The sequence below is a fragment of the Patagioenas fasciata genome, chromosome 4 (assembly GCF_037038585.1).
Source record: "Patagioenas fasciata isolate bPatFas1 chromosome 4, bPatFas1.hap1, whole genome shotgun sequence".
Taxonomy (NCBI): Eukaryota; Metazoa; Chordata; class Aves; order Columbiformes; family Columbidae; genus Patagioenas; species Patagioenas fasciata.
Window position 1 is genome coordinate 78701046 of NC_092523.1, and position 13119 is coordinate 78714164.

Below are 13119 nucleotides of genomic sequence, written 5' to 3' on the forward strand. Positions count from 1 at the left end.
GAGAAGACAGAGGAAAAGGAACGTCAAACTGTGGCAATCAGCTACAAATTCATTTCCAGTTCTTTATCATCTTCTGACATATTATGTCCATATTAGTCAAGGACATCAGATTAGCTTCAGAACTGGAAGCAGTAACACATCTCAGATCTGTGAGCGCTTTACAAGTATGGTTATTTCTGGTTTACAGTTGGGGTCATGTGTTCAGCTGGGGTGACTTTCCTACCACAACACCACAAGCAATTAAAGGAATTTGAATTCAAGTCTACCTCTGTATCTTGCATCACCAAAGGATGCTCTTGCTGTGCTGCAGTGCTGTAGGAGCTGCACTTGCCCATTCATTTAATTTTCTAATGGCAACTCTTCTTCATACCCATCCCAGAGACAAGAGCAGAAGGCACAGGTGAAATACTTTGCAGGTATTGAAGAAACAGCAAAACAACACTTCTCACCTCTGGAAAGCATCCACTTTATGCAAAAGTTCTCCTGCAGATTTCAAGAGGGTGTCCAGAGGCAGCACACTTGACTCATGAACCTCCAGTTTAATGGTATTACCCTCACATTTCACTTACCTTTCAGGAATATCTGGGGTCCTGTTGTGCCAGTAAGTGAACAGTCATGGAACAGGCAACGACCTTTTCTCCAGCAACCTTGTAAAACATATTATAATAATAAGACAAGACAAAGTGATTGAAGAGAGAAAACAGATGGGCAATTTATCAACATGTTAAATGCTGTTGCTCCCCAAAGCGCACTCCTCCCTCAGCCAATTCTCTTCTCATCTATCCAGCTGTATATTCAAGGATAAACCCCGTTATTTGCATAGCTTCTCTATTCACAAGAAAGAGGGAGATTTCCCTGACTTAACGTGATGGTTTACATAAAGAGCTTGTTCATGGCCATGTAGGACCCAACGTCCCACTGGCAGTCAGGGGTTCAAAAAAACCACCCTGTTCCTGGGACCAGAAGGCCAACCTCACATAATAGAGGTTTGCCAAGAAACCCACCGTGTAACTAGGCAATGCTGGGCTTCCTGCTTTTGTTATCACGCTCAGTCAAGTGGAACTGGCACCATGACAAGCGCTTCAGCCGCTGAAGGAGCATTAAACACAACATGGGTGAGAATAGATGCAATTCTCAGCTGATGGAGCTGTATCACCAAGGACATCTAGTCCAGAAGTGTGGTAGCAACGGTGCATCTTTATTAGCATCGCGTATTTCACTGTAAGAGACCAAACAATGTTGGTAACCCTGCACTAGAGCTAAAATAAGCCACATCTGGATTTGCAGAGTTATGGGGTTACACCTGCAAAACTCTAATACAGGTTTGGCCTGTTAATTGTGAGGGTAGGATTTGGATTATTTGAAATACTTCAGCTAGTATTTATATTAAATGTCTTAAAAATGCATTCCTTGAATTTGGGATGATGCCCACACAGAAAACCATTATTACAATAGTAGCTCTTTATAGTACTTAATGGCAATGCCCATACATACTCATATAAGTGCACAAACACAAGAGTATCCATTAAAAAAACATATATATGTATACTTTTATATACATGCACAAACGCAAACCCATAGAACACTTTTCTAAGGGCAAATACTTTGAAAAGCACCCAAAGCAACATGAACAAATAGGAGGAAAAAAAGTCATGTATCCAACGTGATCCAGGGTGGCGTCCTCCTAATGATGTATAGAATCATGTTTCAGACATTCTAAAATGCATTGAATTTGAAAACATGAGAGGACAATTCCTTTCTTCAAATGTTTTCCAAAAAGCAGGCCTGTGCCAGGAGCAGCTGGCAGTAAACAGATTATAAACAGGAAAAGCTCATCTGTCCATGAAATGCGTTAATACAGGAGATCTGTCCCCTTAGCACACAACAGCTGCCTCCATGCACGCTGTCACAGACGGGAATTACCGTCACATTTGAACGCGTTGAGCTTCCACAAAACTGAGAATGAAAAAAATGGAAGGTTTTGAATTCACTTCCATTGATTTCCCACCTAAGAACATCAAGTTATTCAGATGAAATCTACCACAGTCCTACTGCACATCTGGGCCAGCAGGGAGCTCGGCTTTGGAGGGGTCTGAATAAATAGTTTTGTTTCAAGCATCCTGTGAGAGCCGCCAATACTTTTCTTCACTAACAAAAGTTGCCACTTATTGGACTGAGATAATGGGTTGTATTTCTTTTTGCCCTTATTCCGTGCCATTTGCAAACTGTTTTCTTCTACCTTTTCACTGTTTACACGTCTGTCCTCTCTAACTCAACAGCACTGTCTTGTCTTCTTGCTAAGGCTGCTCCTTGCCAGATTTTTTGGTTTGGGGAGGCACGCAATGTGAGCGATTCAGCAGGATGCTCTCCTCTTAAACGCTACCACTAGATGATCATCTTTGTTATTTTTGCAAGGCTTCACAGAATTTGACAACTGAAATTCACAACGATAAACAACGGAGGATAACAGTCCTATGGGCATTGCACGATTCCCTTTTCTCTGCAGGAGAACGATAAAATCAGCTTTTATACTTTGTTTTGTATGTGTTAATCTAGAACGCTCCCCAGTCAATTGCTTTTGGTTTTGTGGTGCTTTAGATGGCAAAAAAGACACGACAGCTGGAATAAGATTTTGCAATAAAATTGACACTCGGCAATGGAGACCTTCTGAAAATATAGCAGATTAGTGAAAACAACAAAAAAAACCCAAAAAAATGGAGGAGAGAGAGAAAAAAGAAAGAAGTTAACATGTCCCAGCAGCTCACTTTTTATAACAACATTCTCATTAAATCTCAGGCTAATCATCAGAAATGCATAGGTGCTCTGGCCTCTTGTAGAGAGATCTCCTATGCTGGAGGTGAGAAAAGCACACTCACAAATCTCAGACATTCACTCTTTCCATAGAAACGTAACCTATAGGTGCGTCAGCTGCTGATAGACTGACCTATTCAGAGATGCAAATATTAATAGAAAATGCTGAAACCCCACTTTTATGCCTCCACCTGAAGAAGCATTTTCAAAGCATTTCTTCCAAAGTGGAAGAAATCTCATCTGACCCAGTTTCCTCCCCTGTTTGTTACCTCCTGGCTGTCTCATCTGAGGTTCCACCTGCTGTTCCTCCATCTGCCAGCCTTTTTTAGATCAGAGGAACCTTCGGAGCTACACGGTGAATGTCAGGAAAGCTTGAAAATGTTGTTTATGTCTGCAGTTAAACAGATGATATTTTTCATTAAAAGTGCAGCATAGAGATACTAAAGGCCAAGACCTCATTTGCTTTTGGTTACCATAACTCAAGACTAAATCTGCTTATGTGAAAACTGATGCTATTAGTTCAGACCTGCGTAAACCAAAGCAGAATGATAATACCCCATGAAGATCATTATTAGCGTATTTTCAATAATATTGAAAACCCCAAGCTGAGGGCCAAAAAGTATCAGATAATTTAGTCCTGGTGAGGACTTATCTGTGGGATTTTATGGTAACCTCTGTTTTTCTGCTACTTTTGCTACTCTTGCATATTCTGCAGAGGGAATGTGATCATCTGATCTCTACCATCCTGAAGTTCTGTGCGGAATTATCAACACCCATGGAATGCAGTGGGAAAAACTCCCTTTATTTTCAGTGAGGAAGGGATCAGAGCCCTGGAGCATCATTTAGAAAAAAAGGTTTCAGCAGTTATTTTCTCCCTAAAAAACACACAGAAAAGAACTGGAAACTCACCGCATCCGTACGGACTGTAAGCATCACTTGAAAGTCATTACACCAAAGGCATGTAACACAGAACCAACATCACGACTTACAGTAATAACAACATTATTGCCATGTTCCCAATTAGGAACTATTATAAGACCAATTAAAGCTGTCAAAACAGTAAAAAAAAGAGGCAACTAGTGTTTTTTCCCTGGAGGATGGGGTATGGCGAGTCTCATTATAACTCACAATTTGAGGACAGAAGATTGCTTTCAGTTTGAGTTGAAATCTAGGCCCTTAAGGAAAACAGGGCTCCAAGCTACACTCCCCTCTGGCAGACATTGCTTGAGCAAATGTTACCACCACAGTAGAAGTGGTTTTTAATACCCAGGACAGACACTTAAAAAAAAAATTAATACAGCCATATCTATGTAGTACAGCTTTAGCATCCAACACAATCTGATATTTGCAATCCATGCAAATCCATCGCACTGCAGGAGGTAAGACATTGGCATTTAGTTTACCTGGAAAGGATGGCCGTACATCCCTTGAGGAATCTAATTAAGCAGCAGGTTGTTAGCAGAGCGGCGCATCACACTGTGCTGCCATAGCAACCGGGGTCCCAGGGACTTTCGGGGCCATCTGAGGGCACGTTTGCAATGGGCACAAGAACTAAACCTGTGCTGTGTTCTAAACGACCTGCCACCTCTGAATGATTTGATGGTGTTAACCTAGGAAAGAAAACAGTTAACTCCCACATGCTCAGACAATGAGCCAGACTCAGGAATTGATTTATTCTTATTACTGGTTTTTACAACACACTGTTCCCCACAGCATACTTAGGAAGTGCATGGCTTATTTGCAACATGCAACGGTTTAAATTGGTTCCCTGGTAGAGAAACGATAGAGCAGTCAAGACCTGTGTGCTGGGGAAGAGAAAAAGAACAATGGAAATACCTATTGTACTTAGACTGCTATTTGCGGTGCTGTTCAAAGATGTCCAAGTCAGGAGATGCTTTTGACACGCTGCCTGTTAAAGGAGACTGCAAAGTGTCAGTGGGTTGCTGCAGGTTATTGTGAGAGGTTTCTGCAAAGAGCTCAGGGCTTGAGGCTCCATCAATTTCACTACCCATGAAAAAATATTTGTAAGCTGTTTGAAATGATCAAGGGGATTTTTAATTGCTTTGAAAAAAAAAAAAACCAGACAGATAGCAATTGCTGTGAAATAAATGAACTTCCTTAGGAATATGCGGCTGGGACTGGCGGATGACATGGGAAATGGAAGCAGTGGTTTTCTAAGCACCATGAAACCAATGTGTTCACCCCATCAGAGCCGTGGCCCAGAACACTGCAAAGACTGCCTGGGAGGGAAGTGCCAAACCCCAACTCAAGACTGGAGAACCTTCAACAAACATCACTGTACCATTTAGATTAGAGGCAACGTTTCATCCAAAACAACATAATAAAACATGAGAGAAGTAAAACCATCTCGCTTTTACTATACGGAAAAGTATCCAGGCAAGATAATAACTAAAATTATCATGTCTAAAACCATGCAGTAGGCTGTACTTTTGCTAAATGGACTTTATACAAGACAAATTGATTCCAGCTAATCCATCGCCCTCCCGTATAACCCAGCGCTTTAGCAACCTCCAAACAGTAATTATTCAGAAGGACCGCACCATTTCCTCATCATCTGCTGCCACCCATTATTAATGGCTTCATTCCCTCTCAGGTTCTCCTTACAACAGAAAGTTTATGAGCACTACAAGTGAATCTATTTTGTCAACAATTTATTCCAGTTGAGGTACCAGCCCCGACACCCTCATTCTTCACCCAGTTTTCCGTACAGACTGCGCTTGTGTTTGCTGGTTTTATCCTTCGCAGGAAGCTCACAGCCTGAATGCTTCAATGTGGGCTTTTGGAGATGAAAGAAAATGTTATAAACCATCACTATTTTAGAAGTTCATTTTTAATGGCTTACATTTTATTGGCTTCCATTGAACACTATTATTTACAGACACAAGTTAATAAAACACATCACAAACCAATAAATTTTCAACAACTAATATTTATAGGTGCATAGTTCATGCTCAGTTACCTTTTTTATATGTATAATACATACACGTATATATAAAGCTCTCACAATAAGTCATCTCTGCACAGAAAGAATGGTCATAGGAAACAAATAAAAATTGTATCATAAACAATATCAAATTACCGACAGCCTATCAACAAAACATGTACAGAGTTAGAAATAAGCAGTAGACACTTAGGTGTTTTTATTTAATGTTTTCTTTTTTAACTTTGAAACTTGAAGCCACAATATCCACAGCACAACAATGACCCTGCCAACCAGCTTTTATTTCAGCAGGAGGGAAATGCTGAAACAAGGTGGATACAGTCACAGATACTCCAATCATTGCTGATGGAAGACTTCAAAATACACCGTAAAAACTGTAAAAAAATGTTACGACTGGGCACATTGGAACTCAGCACTTGTACAGGATGGGACATCTTTAGTAGTCAGTGGATTTCAGGAGATATAAAGGAAGGAAAGGACTCTCATGCTTCAGGTTCATAGTCTTGATACTCTTCCTGATGAGGAGAGCAGAAATCAGTGCTGCTAATATTTTAAATACATACATCCCACTTCTCCTGCTCGTTCTACTCCTAATGGATCCAATGCCAATCCTCTCATTTTCAGCCTAATTATCTGTGCTCCCCTAAAACTGCCCATGTATCATGGTGTCAGATATTGTAGCAATATTTTAGATAGCAGGTTCATAAAACTCAACAAAATAATTGACTCCCATAATTGCATTAACTTAAGAGTATAATAATGAATTATCGTGTTTTACAAAGCGCGATGCTTTGATAAATGACCAAGCTATTAAAACAATCTATGGAGACACAATTTTTCCCCGTATTCCCTATCAAACGCAAGAAAAAAGTACAAGTGGATTACTCAGAAATGTTTGAAAACACACGTAGTATTTTCCCGTTAAGCTCCCTCGCTGCCAAAAAGCAATGGATTTTCTGGTTCCCAGCTCTCTGCCTCTGGGGGATTTGGCCCAAAGGACCACGCTTGTGCAGCTCGGAGCCCCAGCCCGTGCCAGGCTGATGGAACCCAAACGTGCAGCCCTTCCCGTGTCCTCCTCACCCGCATCCACAGCAAAACCCACCGCGGATTTACCTCCGGAGGCATTTCATAAGCCTCGTTCTCAGGATCCACGGGAACGTCTGCATTGTTCACCATTCCTTCCTGCAGGAAGCCTTCTTCATTCTACATTTAAAACAGAAAACTAAAAGTCACGGGCTGTACTGCTTGCCTTGTCATTTATCCCTAAATGTGTCTTTCCTCCCCACCGGTGGTTGACTTCTTTGCCCTGTCCTTTGGTCGCAGGATGTTGTGAAGAGCCAGAGGACATCAGCTCCAGAAGATCTCCATGTTCCCCAGGGATATCCATGAGAACAACAACTATCATCCCTCTGAACAGCTCAAGTGTTGATATCCCATTTCTCTCCTGCAATGAGCAGGCCAAGAAGTCAACCCGAACCACTACCTCCCCAATCAATGTCTTTGGACAGTATTTTAACCCCACAGAAAATGCTTTGGTCAAGTCAAGAAGCAAACCAAAACAAGGGGTTTTTTTGCTTCTTAAGAAACTGGTCTGGGAAACACAGTTCCGTACAAATTAAGTAAGTTGTGACATTAATTTCTGTTTAGTTACTCAGAGGAATACAGTCACAGGTATGCAAAAGCAGTTGTAAATCAGGTCAAAGGAATTAGGGAGTATCAAGACACAGAAATTGAAGATATATAGATATAGATATAGATATATAGATATAGATAGATATATATAGATATATATAGATAGATATCTATATCTATATCTATATCTATATCTATATATTTATATATAGATATAGATATAGATATATAGAGAATTGAATCACTATTTTATGTTATAGACAAATCAATCTTCTCATAAATCATGGTTTATTTTACAGTTTTAGCCTTTTCACAGCGCATCTCAAAGTGACCAAAAAGGGAGAACTATTGTAATTCAGACTATTGCTTGTGCTTTTTTTTCTCCAGTTTTGGAACCTGACTGTATCGATAAAAGCTTTTTCCCTTTCACGGGTCACACCTCTATACGCTTTCTTATGTCAGCCAGCATATTACCCTATGCACTATTAGTACACGACACATGGCACTACCTGATACCCAGATTCTTCTTTCTTTTTCTGGGTATCTCTTATTGACCATTATAGAAGCACTTCTATTTTGCACAGCAATTTTCCTAAGAGCCTCTTGGCATTAATGAGATTGCAACAGCGTAAGGAATAACTTGCCAAATAAGATTAAGTGTTGCCCTAGAACTATAGATAGTATTTACCATCTGAAATATGCAAATTAAAAGGGAAAAAGAAATTCCAATTGGGCCAATTCCTGTAGCAGTTGTTACTACAGAAGTTCACAGAGAAGAAACACGAGTTTTGCCAGAACAAAGACTGCTGGGGTTCACCCTGAACTGGAAGAAAATTAATAGGAAAATAGACAGACTAGCTCAGTGGAACTATTGTGTCTATGCTGATTTATACCACTTGCCAACCTAGACAGAAATGCACTAAAAACAATTACAGACACTCAGGAAGAATTGACTTTAAAAAAAAACCCCTGCAGGGTGGTAGCATAGACAGAAATACACTATTAAGTCAGTCAGAAACCAGACTAACGAGGTAATTCTTCAAAGTCTGCAATTTACAGGATAGTGATGCTAAATTCAATTTAGGATATAGATAAAATGAGGATAAGAGAAGATAAAGCTGAAAATCACCTCTGCAAATTTAACACAAAATAGAAAATAATATGTCAGTCCCTCGGGTTCTGTCCTTGGTCGCTAAAGAGAAGAGTTCGGCAGGTACCTGCTACCTGTTAACACCTTGCACTGCTCTGTGGCATAGATAACATGGACAAATTTCAGAAAGTCAAGGGACAGCGATTAATAATGTTGTTGATATCTTTATTTAGACGTGTGTCTTCCAGAAGAACTGATAATTTTGGATGTTCAACATGACAGGTAACTTTTCAAGCATGGAATTATCAGGAAAACTGTGCCAAATTACAGTTCTGCCCTGTCTTATCAAAACGCTTGAGCTCCTAACATTATTTGATGTGCAATATTTAATTCCTTATCTTCTAAAAAAACAATTTTAGGAGTATTTATGCCTATTTACTTTCAATGAGAAGTAGCATCAATCTCAATCAGCTTTGATCAACATAGCTAAACACTGTGTGATGTAAGTTTTAAAGCTGTGCGCTCCATCTCAAACATCAGCTCTAAGGACCTACAGCTCCCGTCTACTGTTCTCCCACTTAATGCAAAATATACTTTAAATTCTGTTTCCCCCTATCATTAAGGAACAGCTTTGGCTAACAAGTAGTACATCAAGTAAAACCGTGCCCAAAAGCGGTCTTGAGGTTGCACGAGGATGAAAGCATGCAGCTCGATGTTATCTGGAGCAGGAAAACAGATGGCAAGTGAAACTGCCAGGACCATTAGCAACGATGAAGAAAAAGATTTGCCAGTTGAATTTCAAAGGAAAGCTTCAAAGCTCCTCTCTGTTAGCAACCTTTGCCACGGGTCTGGGCTGTCCATCAGGATTAGAGACAAAATGCCTAAAAAAGGCTCAAGTTATCATCTCCAATTCCTTCAGCAAGTTCAGGATGGAGATTCCTCTACAGCTTCAAATAAAACAATCAGCAGCACCAGTAAAATACGACATCAATCACAACACCAAGGTTTTTTGCAATGAAGTAAATTGTAAGCCACGCCATCAAGGGAATCCTTTGTCTGGGAAAGGCTTATCACCCTTGTCCAGCTGGAAGCGGTGACACAAACACCACCTGGATGTCACTGCAGCTCAGATGAGAACGACGGGACTCAGTCACATTTGTTATATTTAAATGTATAGCATAGGAGATGACGTGATTTTTAACGGTGGGTCTCCCTGCTTCTGCTGTAGCTTTCCTCTGAGGCTGGAGCATCACATGAGTGAACAACCACCCCCAGCAACACAGAGCAATCCAATGTACACCTTCATTATTATTTACCTCCTTTAAAAGAAAGAGATGTTCTCATCATCAATGATTCCATATCCTAACTCATTTTTGCAAGAGGAAAACCAACCAACAGGCCACTTCTTGTCTTAGAATGAAAGACAAACTGCCATTTCTATTTTTAACACGTATCCAAGGTCATTTCCAGAGGGAAAGCCCTTTATTAGAAGATCGGAAAAGCTAAACAAAAGCTTCTCAGAGATGAAGTCAGTTTTTAACTGGGGAGCACAAGCTCTTTCGCACGAAAAACACTTTAAAAGGGGAAAATTACAACTCACGCAATAAACAAGGTATTAAAAGAATGGTCAAGTGAGGATGTCTGCTTGTACCCCGAGGCTTCCCCCAAGAAAAAGCAAATCCCTGTCTATATCTTGGTGTGAAGCATGGTCACTCTGGGTCATTTTGTCAAGCAACTTAGGTCAGTTTAGAAATGAAGGGGACCCAGCGTCCCATCACTGTGATGTGGTACATTTGAATGGCCCCAGACTCAGGGAACAGGTGTGAAATAACTGCTATACAAGAGCCGCAAGAATGTTAAGTGGAACTTCCAATTTTAATTGCTGCAATGGCTCCAAAATGTTGACCCCCGACCTCCTTTACTATGGGAACAAATCCTGCTCAGCAGTGCGTGCGACAGTGTGAAATGACCCACTTTTACAATAAAATAGTAATGTGCCTTCCAATGCCAAATTACTGCCACCAGAAATAAATTATTTTATCTCAAGTCACAGACAAAAGTGACTTCAAAAGGGAGCATTGTAATTGTAATTTAGTGGTTGATCTAAGCATTATAATTTATTATCTGTCTAGTAACACTTTTTTCCTATTATGAATGCTGAAAGAATATCACAGTAATGTATATTCTCATTATTACTGGAGACTAATTCCTTCTGGAGTGATTCCATATTCTGAGATAAATAAACACGGCTGTCAAAGTGTCATCTCTTCAAACATTTATACAGGCAAAGGGAGATCACCCTACAAGTCACAATCTGTATGAACTCAACACCAAGAACAGCCTCCAAGGATGATACCCGAGTTCTGTCTTCATTAAATAAACCTAGAACTTAATGATACGTTAACTTGGCTGACCACATGAACTGAAGCAATGGTACATATCAGCCAGCATGGAAATGAACAGCCTTCTTTGGATTTGGCTCCATTAAGTGAGTAAAGATGATTTTAAACAGCACAGTCCCTGTCAAAGCTGTGAGGTTATTTTACCATACTTTATTTAAAACTGCTTGACTATCATAAGCAGATTTCCTGAACCATTACGTAGTGACTTCAGCTATTTCCAGGGATGTTTTTAAAGAAAGATCTCTATAGGGAGTGAAGAGAGGGCAGCGTTTTCTCCCTCTGGAGCACGAGAGGATAAGCTAATGCCATCCGCATTGACTCATTTGCTTTCAGTCTCCAGCTGCCAGGAGTGCTAATGGTCGCACGGTCACCTTCAAAGGCTGTAATTGATCGACGGGACATGATGTTAGCGCAGTTATTATCAGCGAGCATCTCTCTTTAAAGCGTTCCTTCCATTCCAACCTATTACAACACTTTACCTCACTGGGGAATTTGAAAATGTTTCTTACAAGGAAGAAACCAGCACTTGCTCTGAAAAACTCCTGCAACAATTACATGGACTGCAAAGGTTTCAGGAGCATTTCCTGCAATTGCAATCTATTCAGCAGCAGATCAAACACTACGAAAGACTAGAGAGTCAGCTTGCATTTTAATATCCCTGGAGTTTCCCTTTTCATCTGGGAGCCAGTATACAACTACTCAGAGCTTTCACCTGCATGGGGAAAGATCACTTCTTAGTCTACTGGCACGAAACACAAACATCAAACACCTCTTCATCTTATTCCTCTCCTGTAGAATAAGAAATAATTATTTTTAACTAAGTGGAAAGAATTATTTAATTAAGTTTACTTAGTAAGGTGTAGAAGGTGAGGAGAGTCCTAAAGGACTAGCATCGAAATATATAGTACTTGAGTATCTGTTTTTTCTTCCCCTCCTCCTCTGGCACCATTACTGTTATTTTTCCCCAGATCATTCCAAATAGATATCTGGGAAACACCAACTTTAAAGCTTCCAGTGAAAAAAATTCCACAGCATCCCCAGACAATCTATTCCCATGCTTAATTAATGTTACCATTAGCATCTTTCCTGGTGTCTAACCTCAATCTCCAACACTGACATCTAGTACCAGTATTCCCAGTGGACGCTGTCCCCTTTCTCTCTGTAGCACGGATTTGAAACTGGAAAGACTTATCCTGACTCATTTCAGCCTTCTCTGAACTAAACCAGCTCTTTCTGTTCATGCCACAGAGTTAGGAAAACGTTGAGCATCCCCTACCCTTGTTGTGTTTGTTCACAAGAACTATTAAAGCAGCATAGAAAGTTAGTTTTCAGAATTGTTGGAATGATACTTTCCCTCTTATTATTGACCACAGCGGTGCTCCAAAATTCCAGCTGCCAAACAGGGATGTGCGCTCTGCCCTGGGAACACACGGGGGTCACAGCAAAGCTGGCACCAGAAATGGTCACAATTCACACCAAACCATTGGTCCCACGATCACAAGGAGCACAAGGAAAGAGAAATGGCCTCTGACTTCAGAGAGGGGCTCTAATCACACTCCAGCCACTGCCCCATTCATATTTAAGGGTCCCAGAGGAAAAAATTACGCATACACACAGTACACAAAATACTGTAGTTGACATAAAGCATTGATTCTGTTCACTGCATCCAGAACAGCAGGAAAAACTAATTTCTGTCAGCGAGTTTTGAGTGAAATACTGCTTAGCAGTTGCACTCATTACACCCTCCGCTTTGGGGATAAGTAGAAAAACTAAAACCAAACCACTTTTCTTCAAAATCATGGCATAACAGCCAGGTACATGTGATTTACAGAAGTTCAGATGCAGCTGGGATAGAATCATTTCATGCATGTTGTGCCAACGAGAATAATTATCAAAGCTTATTCCATAGAGATGAAGGTGCTCCATTAAAACAGAGGAGGAATTGAGAGAACACGTGGCAAACTAATTGCAATCCCTACTTTTCTCCTACAAGTCACATTCGCAGTTCCTGAAATGAGCATTGATGTGCTGTCCAGAGCAATACAATATTTTCAGCTTCTAGGTTCTCACTATGATGGAGCTCTTTTGTATTTTCAGTACTGAGGATGATGCAAAAAGCACTGGCAGGATGAGTCCCTGCTTCAAAAAAAAAGATGTGTGGCTATGATGTGACTCCCTGTAGTTTGAAAACAAATGCAAAAACGTATCTGCTACCAGCCATA

The 13119-nt window shown here is 40.4% G+C and overlaps 1 protein-coding gene across 1 annotated transcript in view; it reads right to left on the reverse strand.

Annotated features, from left to right (window-relative positions):
- Positions 1-5655: 5655 nt before the first annotated feature.
- Positions 5656-13119, reverse strand: part of SNCA (synuclein alpha) — a 50385-nt gene continuing 42921 nt past the window's right edge. Inside the window, exons 5-6 of the mRNA XM_065836976.2 lie at positions 6887-6976; positions 5656-6288 (exon numbers count right to left, since the gene is read on the reverse strand). Coding sequence (XP_065693048.1) covers positions 6256-6288; positions 6887-6976 — 123 coding nt within the window. The 3' untranslated portion in view covers positions 5656-6255. The remainder of the gene's footprint in view (positions 6289-6886; positions 6977-13119) is intronic.